The 13425-nt window shown below is 35.4% G+C and overlaps 2 protein-coding genes across 2 annotated transcripts; one reads left to right on the forward strand and one right to left on the reverse strand.

Moving 5' to 3' along the window:
• Nucleotides 1-293: 293 nt before the first annotated feature.
• Nucleotides 294-9604, forward strand: LOC106100652 (protein naked cuticle). The gene is made up of 5 exons (XM_013279604.1): nucleotides 294-616; nucleotides 6429-6646; nucleotides 7701-7811; nucleotides 8053-8495; nucleotides 9005-9604. The coding sequence occupies exons 1-5, from the start codon at nucleotides 502-504 to the stop codon at nucleotides 9354-9356; spliced, it is 1239 nt and encodes a 412-aa protein (XP_013135058.1). The 5' UTR covers nucleotides 294-501; the 3' UTR covers nucleotides 9357-9604.
• Nucleotides 9605-10212: 608 nt separating this feature from the next.
• On the reverse strand, nucleotides 10213-13194 carry LOC106100653 (metallophosphoesterase 1-like). Its single transcript, XM_013279605.1, has 7 exons — nucleotides 12941-13194; nucleotides 12675-12861; nucleotides 12365-12506; nucleotides 12018-12184; nucleotides 11259-11335; nucleotides 10795-11073; nucleotides 10213-10469 (listed from the first exon to the last, which is right to left on the reverse strand). Exons 1-7 carry the CDS (start codon nucleotides 13043-13045, stop codon nucleotides 10335-10337), a joined length of 1092 nt encoding a protein of 363 aa, XP_013135059.1. The 5' UTR covers nucleotides 13046-13194; the 3' UTR covers nucleotides 10213-10334.
• Nucleotides 13195-13425: the final 231 nt, after the last annotated feature.

Below are 13425 nucleotides of genomic sequence, written 5' to 3' on the forward strand. Positions count from 1 at the left end.
AGCAGTTTTTTTGATCCAAAAGAAAATTATCTTAATTATCTCCAAATAAGCTATCAAATTTTATAGTACCGGAATCATTTTTTGTTGGCAAAATCGAAATTTTTACTTTTAATTTGGAACTTAATTCAAAGAAGTGTTCCATCTATTTATAGGTGAGGTTATTATTATTAGTGTATGTCACGAGGCCAGCCAGCCTCCGAGAGCGCCGCGCCGGCCGCGAGTCCGCGGCGGCAGCGCCGTCCCGCCCGCGCTCCTTCCCTTCTCCCATCCATCAGTCAGTCAGTCACTTTACAATACGCGTGGGGGACGGTTGTACGCTCCGGCTGTTCGTCCGACATTCACGCGGGCAACTGGGTCACGGGGTACGTTTTCAAATAGACGGATAACTAAAGGTGTTGTGTTGTGATCGCTTGTTGTGGAAGTGTTTTGTTATTAATAACAGTGAAATAACAAGCTAGCGGCTCTTTTGAAGTAACCGTGATGCGTGCGTGAGCGCAGCGCATGACGTGCTACGAAACGTTGAAAGCTTCGGCACCCGCCGCGGACGCCCCCATGGCGCACCACTTCGTCAAGTGGTGGCGCAACAAGTTTAGAAATGGATACAAGAAATTTAGCAGTAAGTTGTATTATTATCTATCAATTATTCGTTTGTAAACACAAGTTTAGGTCAAAACTGTGCCTCGTAATTATCTTTTACGCGGCTACTGAATTTGGTGAATGAAAATACGAATTTCATTGATTTACAAATGTTGTCATTAAATGAAGAACAAACAAGTTAATAGAAGCAAATTCCAGTGATACATAAAATTATTATTTGTATCACGTATAGCCTTGAACTTGGCAATGTTTACAATTTTACGTCGCGTTGTTTTTGAATGAATGGACGCACTTTTGTAAATATTACTATTATAACTTTCATATTTTTTCATAGATTATATAGACATAGGTATACAGAGTACCTATTTCATTTAAAGTAAAAGTTTCATGTTCTCCAAGCATTTATTTTTATTGAAATAACGTAGGGCATTACATTGTATCGCGTCTTCTAGCAATAGCAGCTGGAGACTTGATACGCACCCAACTGAACTATGAATATTTATTACGCACTTTATGTTTGCTTGTTTGGGTATTTTATGAATATTATCTGTCCTTATACGTTTTAAATTCCTTCGTTTGCTTAATATTATGGCGCTTATAAACGGTACTAGTGTAGGTAATAAATGTAAAACAGAGCCTAAAACAAAAACATGATCTCTCTATAACGACCAGGAGAATTTCATTTCCTTTTAAGTCGTTAAATGTTAAATTATGCATAGAATATTAGTACAAACATCATTTAAATTTATCAGCTGATAGGTATGCTATCTAGTAATAGTATTTACTTTTCTTTCTACTGTATTTCCTGGGATGTCAACACATTTGTAAATAGGAAAGTAGTCTATGTATGAATTTTTAAAAACTTATAATAAACAAAAATAAATAGTTTGTCATAATAATTATTATGTTAATCCAATGATAACGCATTATTAATAATGTAGGTATAGTCCAAAAATCAAATGAATTAGAAAGGTTGCCACACAAATATGTTTTAAAGCAATATATCGAGAAAATATTCGAATAAAGACAGTTTACCATCAAAGAAACGGTTATCGATGTATTAAAAAAATTTTAGCTATTTTTTATTATGGAAATGCCGATTAAATATATAGATAGGACCATGTTCTGCATCTATTTGTAATACAAGTTCTATTGTAGTCACTTCCTAGTGTTCTTAAAGCTTCTTATCTTTTAATCTCACCTCAGCGTAACGAAGGGAGTAAAAAAATCTTATCTCGACGGGTCCTACGCATAAGGTTGGAACTTGTTTTTATGAGAAAAACTACTTTTGATGATTTTCGAACTCAACTAAATAAGATATTTTTATTCTTGAAAACAAAAATGTTAAATCAGTTAAACACTGTATAGTTCTTCTAAAAATCGCTATTTTTGGTTACAATTATTTCCGTAGGAGCCTGTTAAATTGCAATTCCTAAGAATTATACTTTCATAAATATTAACAAATGCATTTTACTTTACGCTATTAAAATTAAAATTATTCTGAATAAATTATAATCTTCTAATACATGTTGCTCCAAAACACTGAAGATATCAAACAAAATAACTCAAAAAGTGCATTAAAAAATTTCTTTTAATATTTTTGCATATAGTAGGCATATCTAGTATGAATACCTAAGTACGTGTATATTTAGGTACTATATATCAATTGAAACGTCGTGTCGAGCAGTAAATGATATAATTTGCATAAAAAATAGTAACTTCCGGCGCCGAGACTGCTGACTACCCGTCGAATACTTCAAAGTAGACTCGGATCGCTTTGATCTGTTTGTATTTAGTTACAGCACACATACGTTCGCCGTACACTTCAATTAGAAGACGATACGTTTTTCGTTTACACACACAGAGTGCGCTCGACGTCACACTGGCGCGGAGTTTGTTAATATAGTTTTGGATACAAACCGAGGCGAGACGCTCATTTGATTAACTTCAAAGAGAAAAGTTGAAAGCGCGTCGACGAAGCGGAGACAATGATACCTTTTATTCAACATCAAAGACGTCCCCGCTCCGGCTTTAAACTCTCCACTCTAAAGTCTAAAGTGCGTGTGTACCGACTGCCTACAATTTATAGTAAGCGGCGGGCACAAAGAACATTTTCGGAGATACTTCGTTTTTGTTGCATAATTTAGGGTGCGCACCGTATAATGCTTTTTTTCTCGGCCAGTTTGAAAGAAGCCCGAAGCGATGAGGTTTTTTTCTCTATTTCTAATTTTGTTCCGCTGTTGAATGGACGGATACATGTCTAATTGAACAATAATTGCATTATTGGAGCTAAAGTTTTTTTTTTGTAAGATTAAAAACATGCAATAAAGGACATTAGCGGACATCATAGCTTCTGAAATAATGCCGTATAACTATTTATTTAAATGAAGTAAAATTGGGTATTCATGTTTGACGAGATCAAACACAGCTGGTATGCACTTTAAGACACCTATTTCTAGACTCTATTTGTAAGTACATAATTGTTAGGTAGTCACGTTCACATGAAAAGTACTTACCTAGCCGAGCGTTTGTGCAAGGCGATATCAAATGTCGGCGTACCCTCATTATTGCTCGCTCAAGTTACCCAACTTGTGTGTCACTGAGCATTTGTTTTTTACTTATACCAACCGAGATACGCAACGCATGTATGAGCAAGTAATACAACCTCTAGACATTACTACCGTGAGACTTTGAGTGCTGCGTCTGAAATCATATCTAAAATTAATATAACTACAAAAACATCAATATAGAATGACTAGCTTTCGCCCGCGACTCCGTCCGCGTGGAATTTAAAAAACAAAATTGAGTGGCCTATGTGTTATTCCAGGCTATCCTCTACATCTGTACCAAATTTCATAGAAATCCGTGCAGCCGTTTAGGCTACAAACTCTAACAAACATCCATCCATCCCTCTAAACTTTCACAATTATAATATTAGTATGAATATGATTATGCCTAAAACCATTGGTTGCGAAAAAAGGAGAAACGTCATAAAGATATGACACATTGATGTTGCTTTTCTATCTGAATTTAGTGTTTATTTTCAGGTAAGTTTCTTTATTATTTGTGTATCAAACAAGAACCTAACAACCCTGAAATTATCTGTCAAAAGATTTTGTTTATCGTCTTGTGATATAAAGTCTGCTGTCACTATTTAGGCTTAATAAAGTTATTATTATCTCGTTAATAAGATTTAATTTATTAGTTGAAAGTATGTGTAACTTCTCCTCACGTGTTATTCCAAATACCTAACTTCGAAATAAATATTTATCGCTTTCCAAACATTATGCAAATACGTAAATATCTAATTCTCATTTAGGAATATTAATTTAATCAAATGATAAGAATTTACATTTTATTGTAATAATCAATTTACTTTTTGTATTTTAAAAGGAATGCTGTCAACGCTGGTTTAAACTTTTAATTCGAAGAGAAACTCGAAGTGAATCAAGTTTAATCTATGGACTTTTCTTGGTTAAATTTTTGTTATCAATAATAATTATCGTGTTAGAACAAGGTTATTTTCACAAGCTTTATCTATCTTACTCTTACTAATATTATAAATGCGAAAGTTTGGATGGATGGATGTTTGTTAGAGTTTGTAGCCTAAAACGCTGAACGTATCTCGATGAATGCCAGTTTAGACATAATTCCAAATTATAAAACTAACTGTATGTTTGTGCTAGTACTTTAATAAAGCTTCTGTTTCATTCGCTAAATTAATAATATAACATTTGCGGTTTCAAAAACGAAACATTTCTCTAGACACTATTATCTTTTATTCTGAGAAAACGTTTAAGCTTCTGTTAGAGGTTCGTATACCTACTTTTTGGGAGTTAAATAAAAAAAAATGTTAGCAGCAGATGTCGGAGGCGCGGGCGCAGGGCCGAGCCATTTGAGCATTGAGGCGATCCGAACTCGGGCCCTTCTTGGAATCACAACAAGCTCGCCGACTTTACTACGCCCGCTCGATCGCTAGTATTACAAAACCCCTTTGTGCTTCGCCGACCCTTCTTATAAGTACGGCCCACGGATCGATTTCTTTTATGAGATACGTCTAACCGACAATTACGATCCGTACTGTAATTAGTTTTACGGATATCTGTAAGGAGAGTAACAATTACTTAACTGGACATTGGCATCAATGCTTCGACAACAGGTATAAAATAAATCAAACAAATTTTACCATCTATATTCATAAAATATATTTTGTTATTTAAAATGCTGTGCGTATTACATTGCGTTGTACAATGTTTTTATAAATCTTGAATAAAAATAGCGGAGCACTACAGTAAAAAACTTAGCAGCTTAAATTGAAAGTTACTGAATATTTAACTTACGGCATAAAAATAAGGAATATAGTTTTAATCCTGATTAGAAGAGTTTGCTAATCCTTGAGACGTTAGTACAGCCGGTATCACAGATCATCCAGACTTCTTCGAGCTGCTTACGTCATCGCTAAGCACGTGGTAAATCAACACTTAAATCGCATTCGCAATTAAAAATACATAAGTTGCCGATACCGGGAACTGAGCCGAAGAGCTTTATAGTATTTATTTTTTCGTTTGAATCGTACAGAGTTTTTTTTTTATTAACTTTGTCATAAGTAGTTTATTTTTATCTGCATCATATGATTTTAAAAGTCTGTCCCACCACTGGCCGATAGTCTCAGATAGCTTAAAAATTACGTCACTGTCAGATAATGTAACAGAATACGATATTTTCATTACATATCTTACACGTTGGTTTGTTATTAGACAATTTACAATTCGGTGGGACAGGCACTAAGTGTTTAAACAACGTCGTTGATAAAGGAAATCCAAACTCTACTGTTACATTGTGTTTCGGCCTTTAAGACAATCTGGTCTCGATGCAAATACTAGGAAAAACCACCGCACTTAATGTGTTATTTACATAAATATTTATAAAAGTATATGTAAATACAAGATGTTCGTATAGAATACATTTTATTACATAGTAAAACTGCACGCAATGTATTTAAGGCACTTTAAATATAAGTTTATTATCTACTTAAACAGTGGTTAGTACTACATATAGAGCTATCTACCATTCGGCAATGTTAAAAGTGTCACCATAACGTATGCAGGTCCTATTCTTAAATGCAAAATAATATAATTAGCTTTCCTGTTGCGTAATTTTGCGAGCTATGTTTATTATCAATTGTCACCGTGCTGTCGGCTAACAGCCATTGTATTCAAATTAACTAGATCGCTGTTTATTACGCGGAAGTTATATTTATATCCAATATTTACTGAAACTATGCTACCTTTAGAAGATTGATAGATTGTGCCATAAATTTATAACGATTGGACCACCTTTCGGATGTATCAGATTTCACATTTTAGGGCCCACTATATTGGCGAATAGTTGAATCTATTTGTGTTGTTGTGCAGCGCATAGTGCTAAATGCAAGCATTCTATTTACGTCAGTTTTACACTGTTACTGTTGTATACAAAATATTTGCCCTCGTTTAATTCCTTAGACATTTCGCTAATTGGTATGGGTACCCAATAAAACTGACCTAAATTTCTTATTCAAACTGTCCTGTCCCCGAATTCGGGCTAAATCTATTGAAAACTAGCTTTGTATATCTATACTAATATTATAAAAAGGAAAGATTTTAATTTATTTGATTTTTGTATGTATACAATTCACGTAGAAATTACTAGGTCGATTAGAAAAATTCATTCACCGTTAGAAAGGTTTTTCTATGAGCAACAAAAGCCATGTTATTTATTATTTTATGATTTCACGAGGTAGAGAAGTTTGTTTATAAACTTTGGTTTAATAATATTACTTTTTTTTACAGTTGGTACTGAGAGCGAGAGGACAGATACTGAGGAGCTGGTCGGTCGCGCGGCTTCTCAGTGCTCGGCGCCTCCAGACCTGCTCCCCAGCGAGGCGCGCGCACTGCTCAACCCCAGCACGCCACCGCCGCTGCCAGCGCGAGCACACGAGCGCACCCGGTTGCCGCCATCGCCGCGCACACCTGACGTGCACGAGGATAAACCTAGGCTACGATTCGAGGTAAGCATACCATATAACTCATAAGTCCAACTGCAGGGGTTTGACACTCGTGCCATAAATGGCACACGACATAATATTTTGGGCACGTCGTAATCCATATTAACGAAAAAATTATGAAGTATCTGCACCATGGAATTATCGTAATATTCTCAGTCAAAATTATTTGATGGCACTTTAATGCATGTTCACCACCCTTAGCACCAAGATCCAAAACATTATGCGTGCGTGTGTGCGTATATCTGTATGGTGAAGTAAGCAAAAAAAGCGCAAGGAACCAGGGCTTTTTAGGTCACGGTCGTACTGTTTTGTTTTTATTACAACGTATATTCGAACGGGTCATTAGTCTCGGTAACCGTCTCGACCAATCAGAATGCCCGTCATGGATGATTGCCGCGAAAATCACCGAGGACTTTTTGTCGCACCGTGTCCCTTAGCACTACAGTTCTAGTAATGGTCCATCGATTCTTAAGATTTTCTTTTTAAATTCCAAGCTGCAAGAGAATAAAAACATCCATTCAATACAATGTCTAGCCGACGCCGTCGCGACGCCGACAAGAAACATTTAACTAGTGTAGATAGATGTTTTGTCGGACATAATGTAACACTGTCTAGCATTAATCCGGGTTAATCGACGTCTATGAGAACACTTTATTTACCATTACTGCTAATTAAAAACATTTATGCGCAGCGCTCGGTGTGCATATTCATAGCCCGACACCGGCACCTTTGTATGAGGCATAAAAGAATTACCACACGGAACCGAGCGATCCGATCGTTCAACGCTTTTAGATAACGAATGATTACTCAATGTTGGTCAATAAAAAGCAACCTGGTTGCTTAGCGATTAAATTACTAGCTATCGGTTCCCAGGTTCAAATCGGGGTACAAGTAATTTATGTGGTTTCATTAAAGTTTGGTTTGAACGGACGTTTTATTTTCTTGCATTCAAGACGAGAAACGGATATTAATAGGGAGAACTTAACAGTATGTGTTTTGGTCTGTTTTTTTATTTTTAACACAATCAAGGTATTAAAACGTGTGTCTGTCATTGCAGGAGTTGACATGCGACGTAGAGCTGCAGCACCCGGCGCCCTCCAAGCAACAGCCGCTACAGTTTTCCTTCACGTTGTACGACCTCGACGGACACGGCCGCATGACTAAGGATGTTAGTATTACACTGTTATAACAACACTAATACCTCAGTACGTTATTTAAAACACGTCATCGTCTTCTTTTATTGACTTTAAACTGGGTGCTACAACTTGAAATGTACAAATTGTTATTAAGCGAAATGTTTTTGTACTAGTAACATTTCCACCATTCAAAGCTTCAATTTAGTAAACTAACATTGAAACTAAAGTAATCTTTGATCACAAATACTAATTTCACACATCATTTGTTCACAGGACATAGCTGGAATAGTGTCAACTATATACGAGTCGATCGGGAAGTCGGTGACCGTTCCGCATTACGGGTCGAAAACTATTCAAGTGCGACTAACGGTGGTGCCCGAGGACGGGCGGCGGCGACACGATCGCGACCGGCGAGAGGGCAGGCGACGTCGGAGGAGGGAACAGGCGCAGACTGCACCCGTCGAGTGTGACAACAGTGATGAAGACCACGAAAGACTATCATTTGACGATGACGCGTCGTCAAAATCTTCGTGCTCCGGAGACCGAAGACCGCAAAGACCTCCGCCTACAAGACAGAAGACCCACCGCCACCCACGCAGAGAGCATCGTGAACACAAACATACCAAGAAGCGCTCCGGCAGCCTGCAGCGGCGCGAACTCCTCGAGATCATACAGGCCAACATGGAAAAAAATCACCTGAGCTTTCAGACTTCCAGGTTGGTTGCTATTTTTTTTTTTTACCAGTTTACACCCGCGACATCGTCCCCGTAGAATTAAAAACAAAAGTAAGTAGCCTATGGGTTGTTACATACATGATTCCAGATGACCTATATCTATGCCAAATTTCATCAAGATCCATTTAGGCTACAAACTGTAACAAACATCCATCCATCCATCTAAACTTTCGTATACATAACATTTGTAAGATATACAGTGATTTTATTTCAGGTTCATCATTCTAATATTAATTATTTACCTAAAATAGACAAAACACGATAGTAAATGAAGTCGTTAAGTTCAATTCCGCAATCGATAGAGTAGTAAATGAGGGAATCGGCCTTTAGACCCGGCCCATTCAATGATATCACGTCATTTGATACATCTCAATGAAATAAACATTTTGCTTAGAAACAACATGTAATTGATAAACATTAGTGAAATGTAGTTTTCAAAACAAAAGTATTCGTATATGCATGTTAACATAAAATTGTTTCGTTATTTCCAGAAAGCCCAGTGACCCTGGCATCGAAGAGGAGATCACGCCCAAACACCAGAAGCATCGGAACAGATCGCACACGATCAGCGAGAAGCCGGCTCATGCATTCCAGAGGATAAAGTGCGATAATTCAGCCGATGGGTACTTAGAGCTAGCTGGAGGCGACTCTAACCTCTGCAGGTACGACCGCTACCTCCACGCAGTCATCTGCTCCTCAACCAAACACGCACATACTGGATATCACCACAAACAAGCACAACATAAGACTAAAGTCCATATGAACAAGCGTTCCCGGTCACACGACCTTCCCGGACAAACACATTCACATCAACCCCGAGTCCTGCAAATTATATTCTTATAGAAATTAATATTGGACTCTGTCTCGACTTTGTCCTCTAAGTGAGTATAAACTGTGGTTACCAAGACATGTACAGATAATGTTTGAATGTGTAAGTATAATTATGGACTATGAATGTGGAACCTAAATATTAAGCTATCAATGAGTTACATCACACATTATCAGTATTTACTACAAATGTAATGAAAAGGAATTAATAGACAGTTATGAATAAAATGTTACTATGTGTGTACAATCTGTATTAAAACAATTCCTATTACTAATATATTTGTATCAGTTTTGTGGAATTTGTACTTATTTTAATAATGTGCCTTATACATTTTGTATAATACAGTAATCAGTTAAGGGGAACCCCCGTTTCGACTGGCTTTTTTACTTGCATATTCACAATTTGTAATTTCAGATGTGCTCATTAATTGTTATATTGTAGGATGTCTCATCTGAGAGTATATAGACTGACTTTTAGTATATAAGACGTAGGTGCTTTGCTATACAGCCTAATACATTTGACTTGTACTTAACTTGAATCTCGTTCTTTTAATCCCATCGATTGACTTGGTAATATTTATGTACATTTCGTTATATTACCAACATCAGTATTTTGTATTAGATATGTATGAATCTCTAAAAACTTTTTTATCTACCTCTAATTTACTTTATTAGTTCATTAATAATTTATTTCGAAATCCTTAACTTTTAAGTAATTTTAAAATGTAAGTTTGTGATAATTTCTTAAGTGATTTAAGTGTTATTGTTTCACTTAAGTGAATGGAATCTGTAAGCTGACATTTATCAAATGGCATGTTTTATTTTAAATTATTGCTTTTAATTGTGGTTTGATTTAAAATGAAATAATACATTGTATTGTGCGCGAGCATTTATTTCCAATGTAAATGTACAGTGTACAAATTGCTCGGATCTTGTCAAAAGTATTTATTATGGAATATAATCATGAGATTGGAGTTTTGCTTTTCATTGATGTCATCTCCCGATTGTCCTTTTTGTGCTTAAAAAAATTACAAGACCGAAAATCATAATTATTGCTGTGAGTATTATTGTTCTTTCCCTTGGTAAGCCACATTTGTTCACCGCATATGTGTCTGGAGATATTGACACCTAAAAAATAACGAGAAATAAATAACCAACATTACACATAGTAAAAGAAATTATGTTACATTGTCTAGAGAAAATTATTTTAAGATAACATACTTAGAGTGTACACCTGTGACTAAACTATCGCAAAACTGTTAAATCGCGCTTTGATTGCTATGAGCTTATGTGGAGGTGCGCACACTATTTGATTTTTAGCTGTGCAACTGAACAGTTGAATTGGCTGCGAAACAATCGACAATCGCACAACTGTTATATGATAGCTTAATCAAAGGTATGCACCTGCTTGTACACTTAGGTTAAGTTATAAATTCTAAACAATTTTACATACCAACATAAACTTCGGATCAAGTCTATTCCTCCATGAAAAGGATGGTACTGAATACTCCAAAAACTCTAAATTTAAATTCTTGTAAGTATGAAGTAATTTACAACCGTGATGCGTATGACCTCCAAATACCGCTCGAGGTTTTAACTTTTCAATTAAATATTTTGTAGATTCTTTGGACAGTGCATCTATTTTTATTCGGAAATTTTTATTTCTATCCGGCAACGGTGGTGCATCTGGTTCAGTACAAACAGCGTCCGATACACGGTACAGTGGGAAATGCTAAAAAAAACTAACACAAGTTAATTTTATTGTTAAACAATTTTATTGGTTAATCTGCCATCAGTTAAAATGTTAATCAGACATGTTACAATATATTTCCAGTATAACACAAGTAATGACAACATTTAAAGTGAACTATAAAGATTGTTATACTTAAACATTGTTATTTGAAATATTTTACTCACCTGCATTATAATAGGACGAGAATTATTAAAATTAACTTGTTGGTTACATTCAACATTTTTTGTACAGTTTATTGAATCTAGAACAAACTATAGTGATCAATATACAAGTTAACAATCATAGACCCCACAATAACATATTTTACATAAATGCACAACTTTATGGAAGACTTTGTATGGAGTTTGCATACCAAAGTCCTGATCTTAATTTACTTTCCTTTCCACTTGTTTTTTTTTTTATAACACAAGGTGGCAAACGAGCAAGCAGCCACCTGAATCCGCCAAATTGGCGAAGCAACCGCTGCCCATAGACATCCGCAATTGCAGATGCGTTGCCTACCCTTATCCGACAGAGGAGGAGATGCACATAAAGAGGATGTTTCCCCTTCCTATGCATCTCCTCTACCGTCTAATCCACTTCCCGTTCCCATCCTTTCCTTATAAGAAAAGGGTGGTAAAGAGAAAAGGACTTAAATTAGGCCTCCAGCACCACACTCATCAGACGAAACACGGAATTGCTTCCATTTCACGCCTGTTTTCTGTGTGGTTGTGGTATTACACCGGGCTTGCCGGCCCATTCGTGCTAAGATGTTAAAGCGAGCACTACCACTATTGTTTTCTTATAAGGAAAGATAGAAGAAAGTGGATATTACAGAAGAGGGTATTTTTAAAAAAGGGGGAATGTTCTCTTACTTTGTGTCTCCTCCTCTAGCTTTATCGTTAAGATGCTTAGATTATACTAAGTTTCTTTTTAATTCTTACCCGAAATTCTATTAATGGAGCGTTTAGCATCAAGGCATAGTTCACATGTATCTCCATGCAGTGCCATTGAGTTAATTAGTATGAATTGACTGCCTTTCAATATAACATGTTGCACTGAAGGTGCTTGAAATAACTCCACAAACCTCTTAGCTGAGTATCTTCTAATGCTGAAAAAAGTATAAAATATCTGAATTATTGCATCAATTTAATTTTAAATTAATTAATATGTAAATAAATAGATTCCAAAAAACTAAATTTTTAGTAAAATCCACAAACTAAGAAGAAATCAAAAACAAAACAAATGTAGGGATTTCGAATGAGCTTTTTTTATTATAAATAATTCACACTTATTATGGAATCCTATATCATGGTTGCCAGCTACCACATGCATCTTTATCTCATCAGGTAACTTGAACAGTTTATGAAAACGGTCCACATAATCTCGAAATTGTTGCTCATTGGTCCATTCACCTTCATCAAAAAGATCTCCTGAATATAAAAATACAAGAAATTATTTAATATAAATCTATTATAACAAATACTGATAAAAAAAATTATTAAAAAGAAGATACCTTGTGTTAGTAATTTGTGACATTATTTATTTAAGGTTTTCAAACAGTTATGAAGCAGATAAATAAAATATGCTCAAACACTAACCTAAAACAAACACTACATCAGGTTTATGTATAGCTATAACAGCTTGGAAGGCTTGCTGCATCTGAAATTCCCGCCTCCATTTATCCAGCCAATGACCCCTAAAAGGGCCCAGCAAATGTGTGTCGGCAAGAATAAAGGCTTTCAGATATTGGCCCTCTATTAGCTTCTCAGATGTTGGCCAATAACACTAAAATTATTATATATTTCTTCCATTGAACTTTTAAAAGATATTGTAATTATTTATGGCAATAATACATTAAACTTACCTGTGCCACCACAACATAATAAATAAGATATTCGCAATAAAAATATGTAAACAGTAAACCTGATATGACTATTAAAATTTTTTGACTCACTCTGCGCATTAACATTGCGATAAAATCATAGTATTACTATTGAAAAGACAGCCTTTAATCGTAATTATCATCGTTTGTTATCGTTTTTATCTTAAGATAAATAGTTTATCGGAATTCGAAGACCCCTTTTTAAGGTGTCAGTTCAATTAAAAACATGTCAAGTTGACATTGACAACCAATCAACTGGCAATACTTTAGTTTTTTTCAACAACGAATTTTTACTGCTTTGGTCTCTTGTACATTTGAGTTGAAAACATGTGAAGTTTCAAGGATAAATAAAAAACAACAAAAAAACAAGCTTTTTCTATCAGCCTCATTTATTTTAAAAAATTATGTTTTACATAATTATAAAATACTTATTGAATATCTTATAAGTACAATAATAATAAAGAGTA

The sequence above is a fragment of the Papilio polytes genome, unplaced genomic scaffold (genome assembly GCF_000836215.1).
Source record: "Papilio polytes unplaced genomic scaffold, Ppol_1.0 DF824047.1, whole genome shotgun sequence".
Taxonomy (NCBI): Eukaryota; Metazoa; Arthropoda; class Insecta; order Lepidoptera; family Papilionidae; genus Papilio; species Papilio polytes.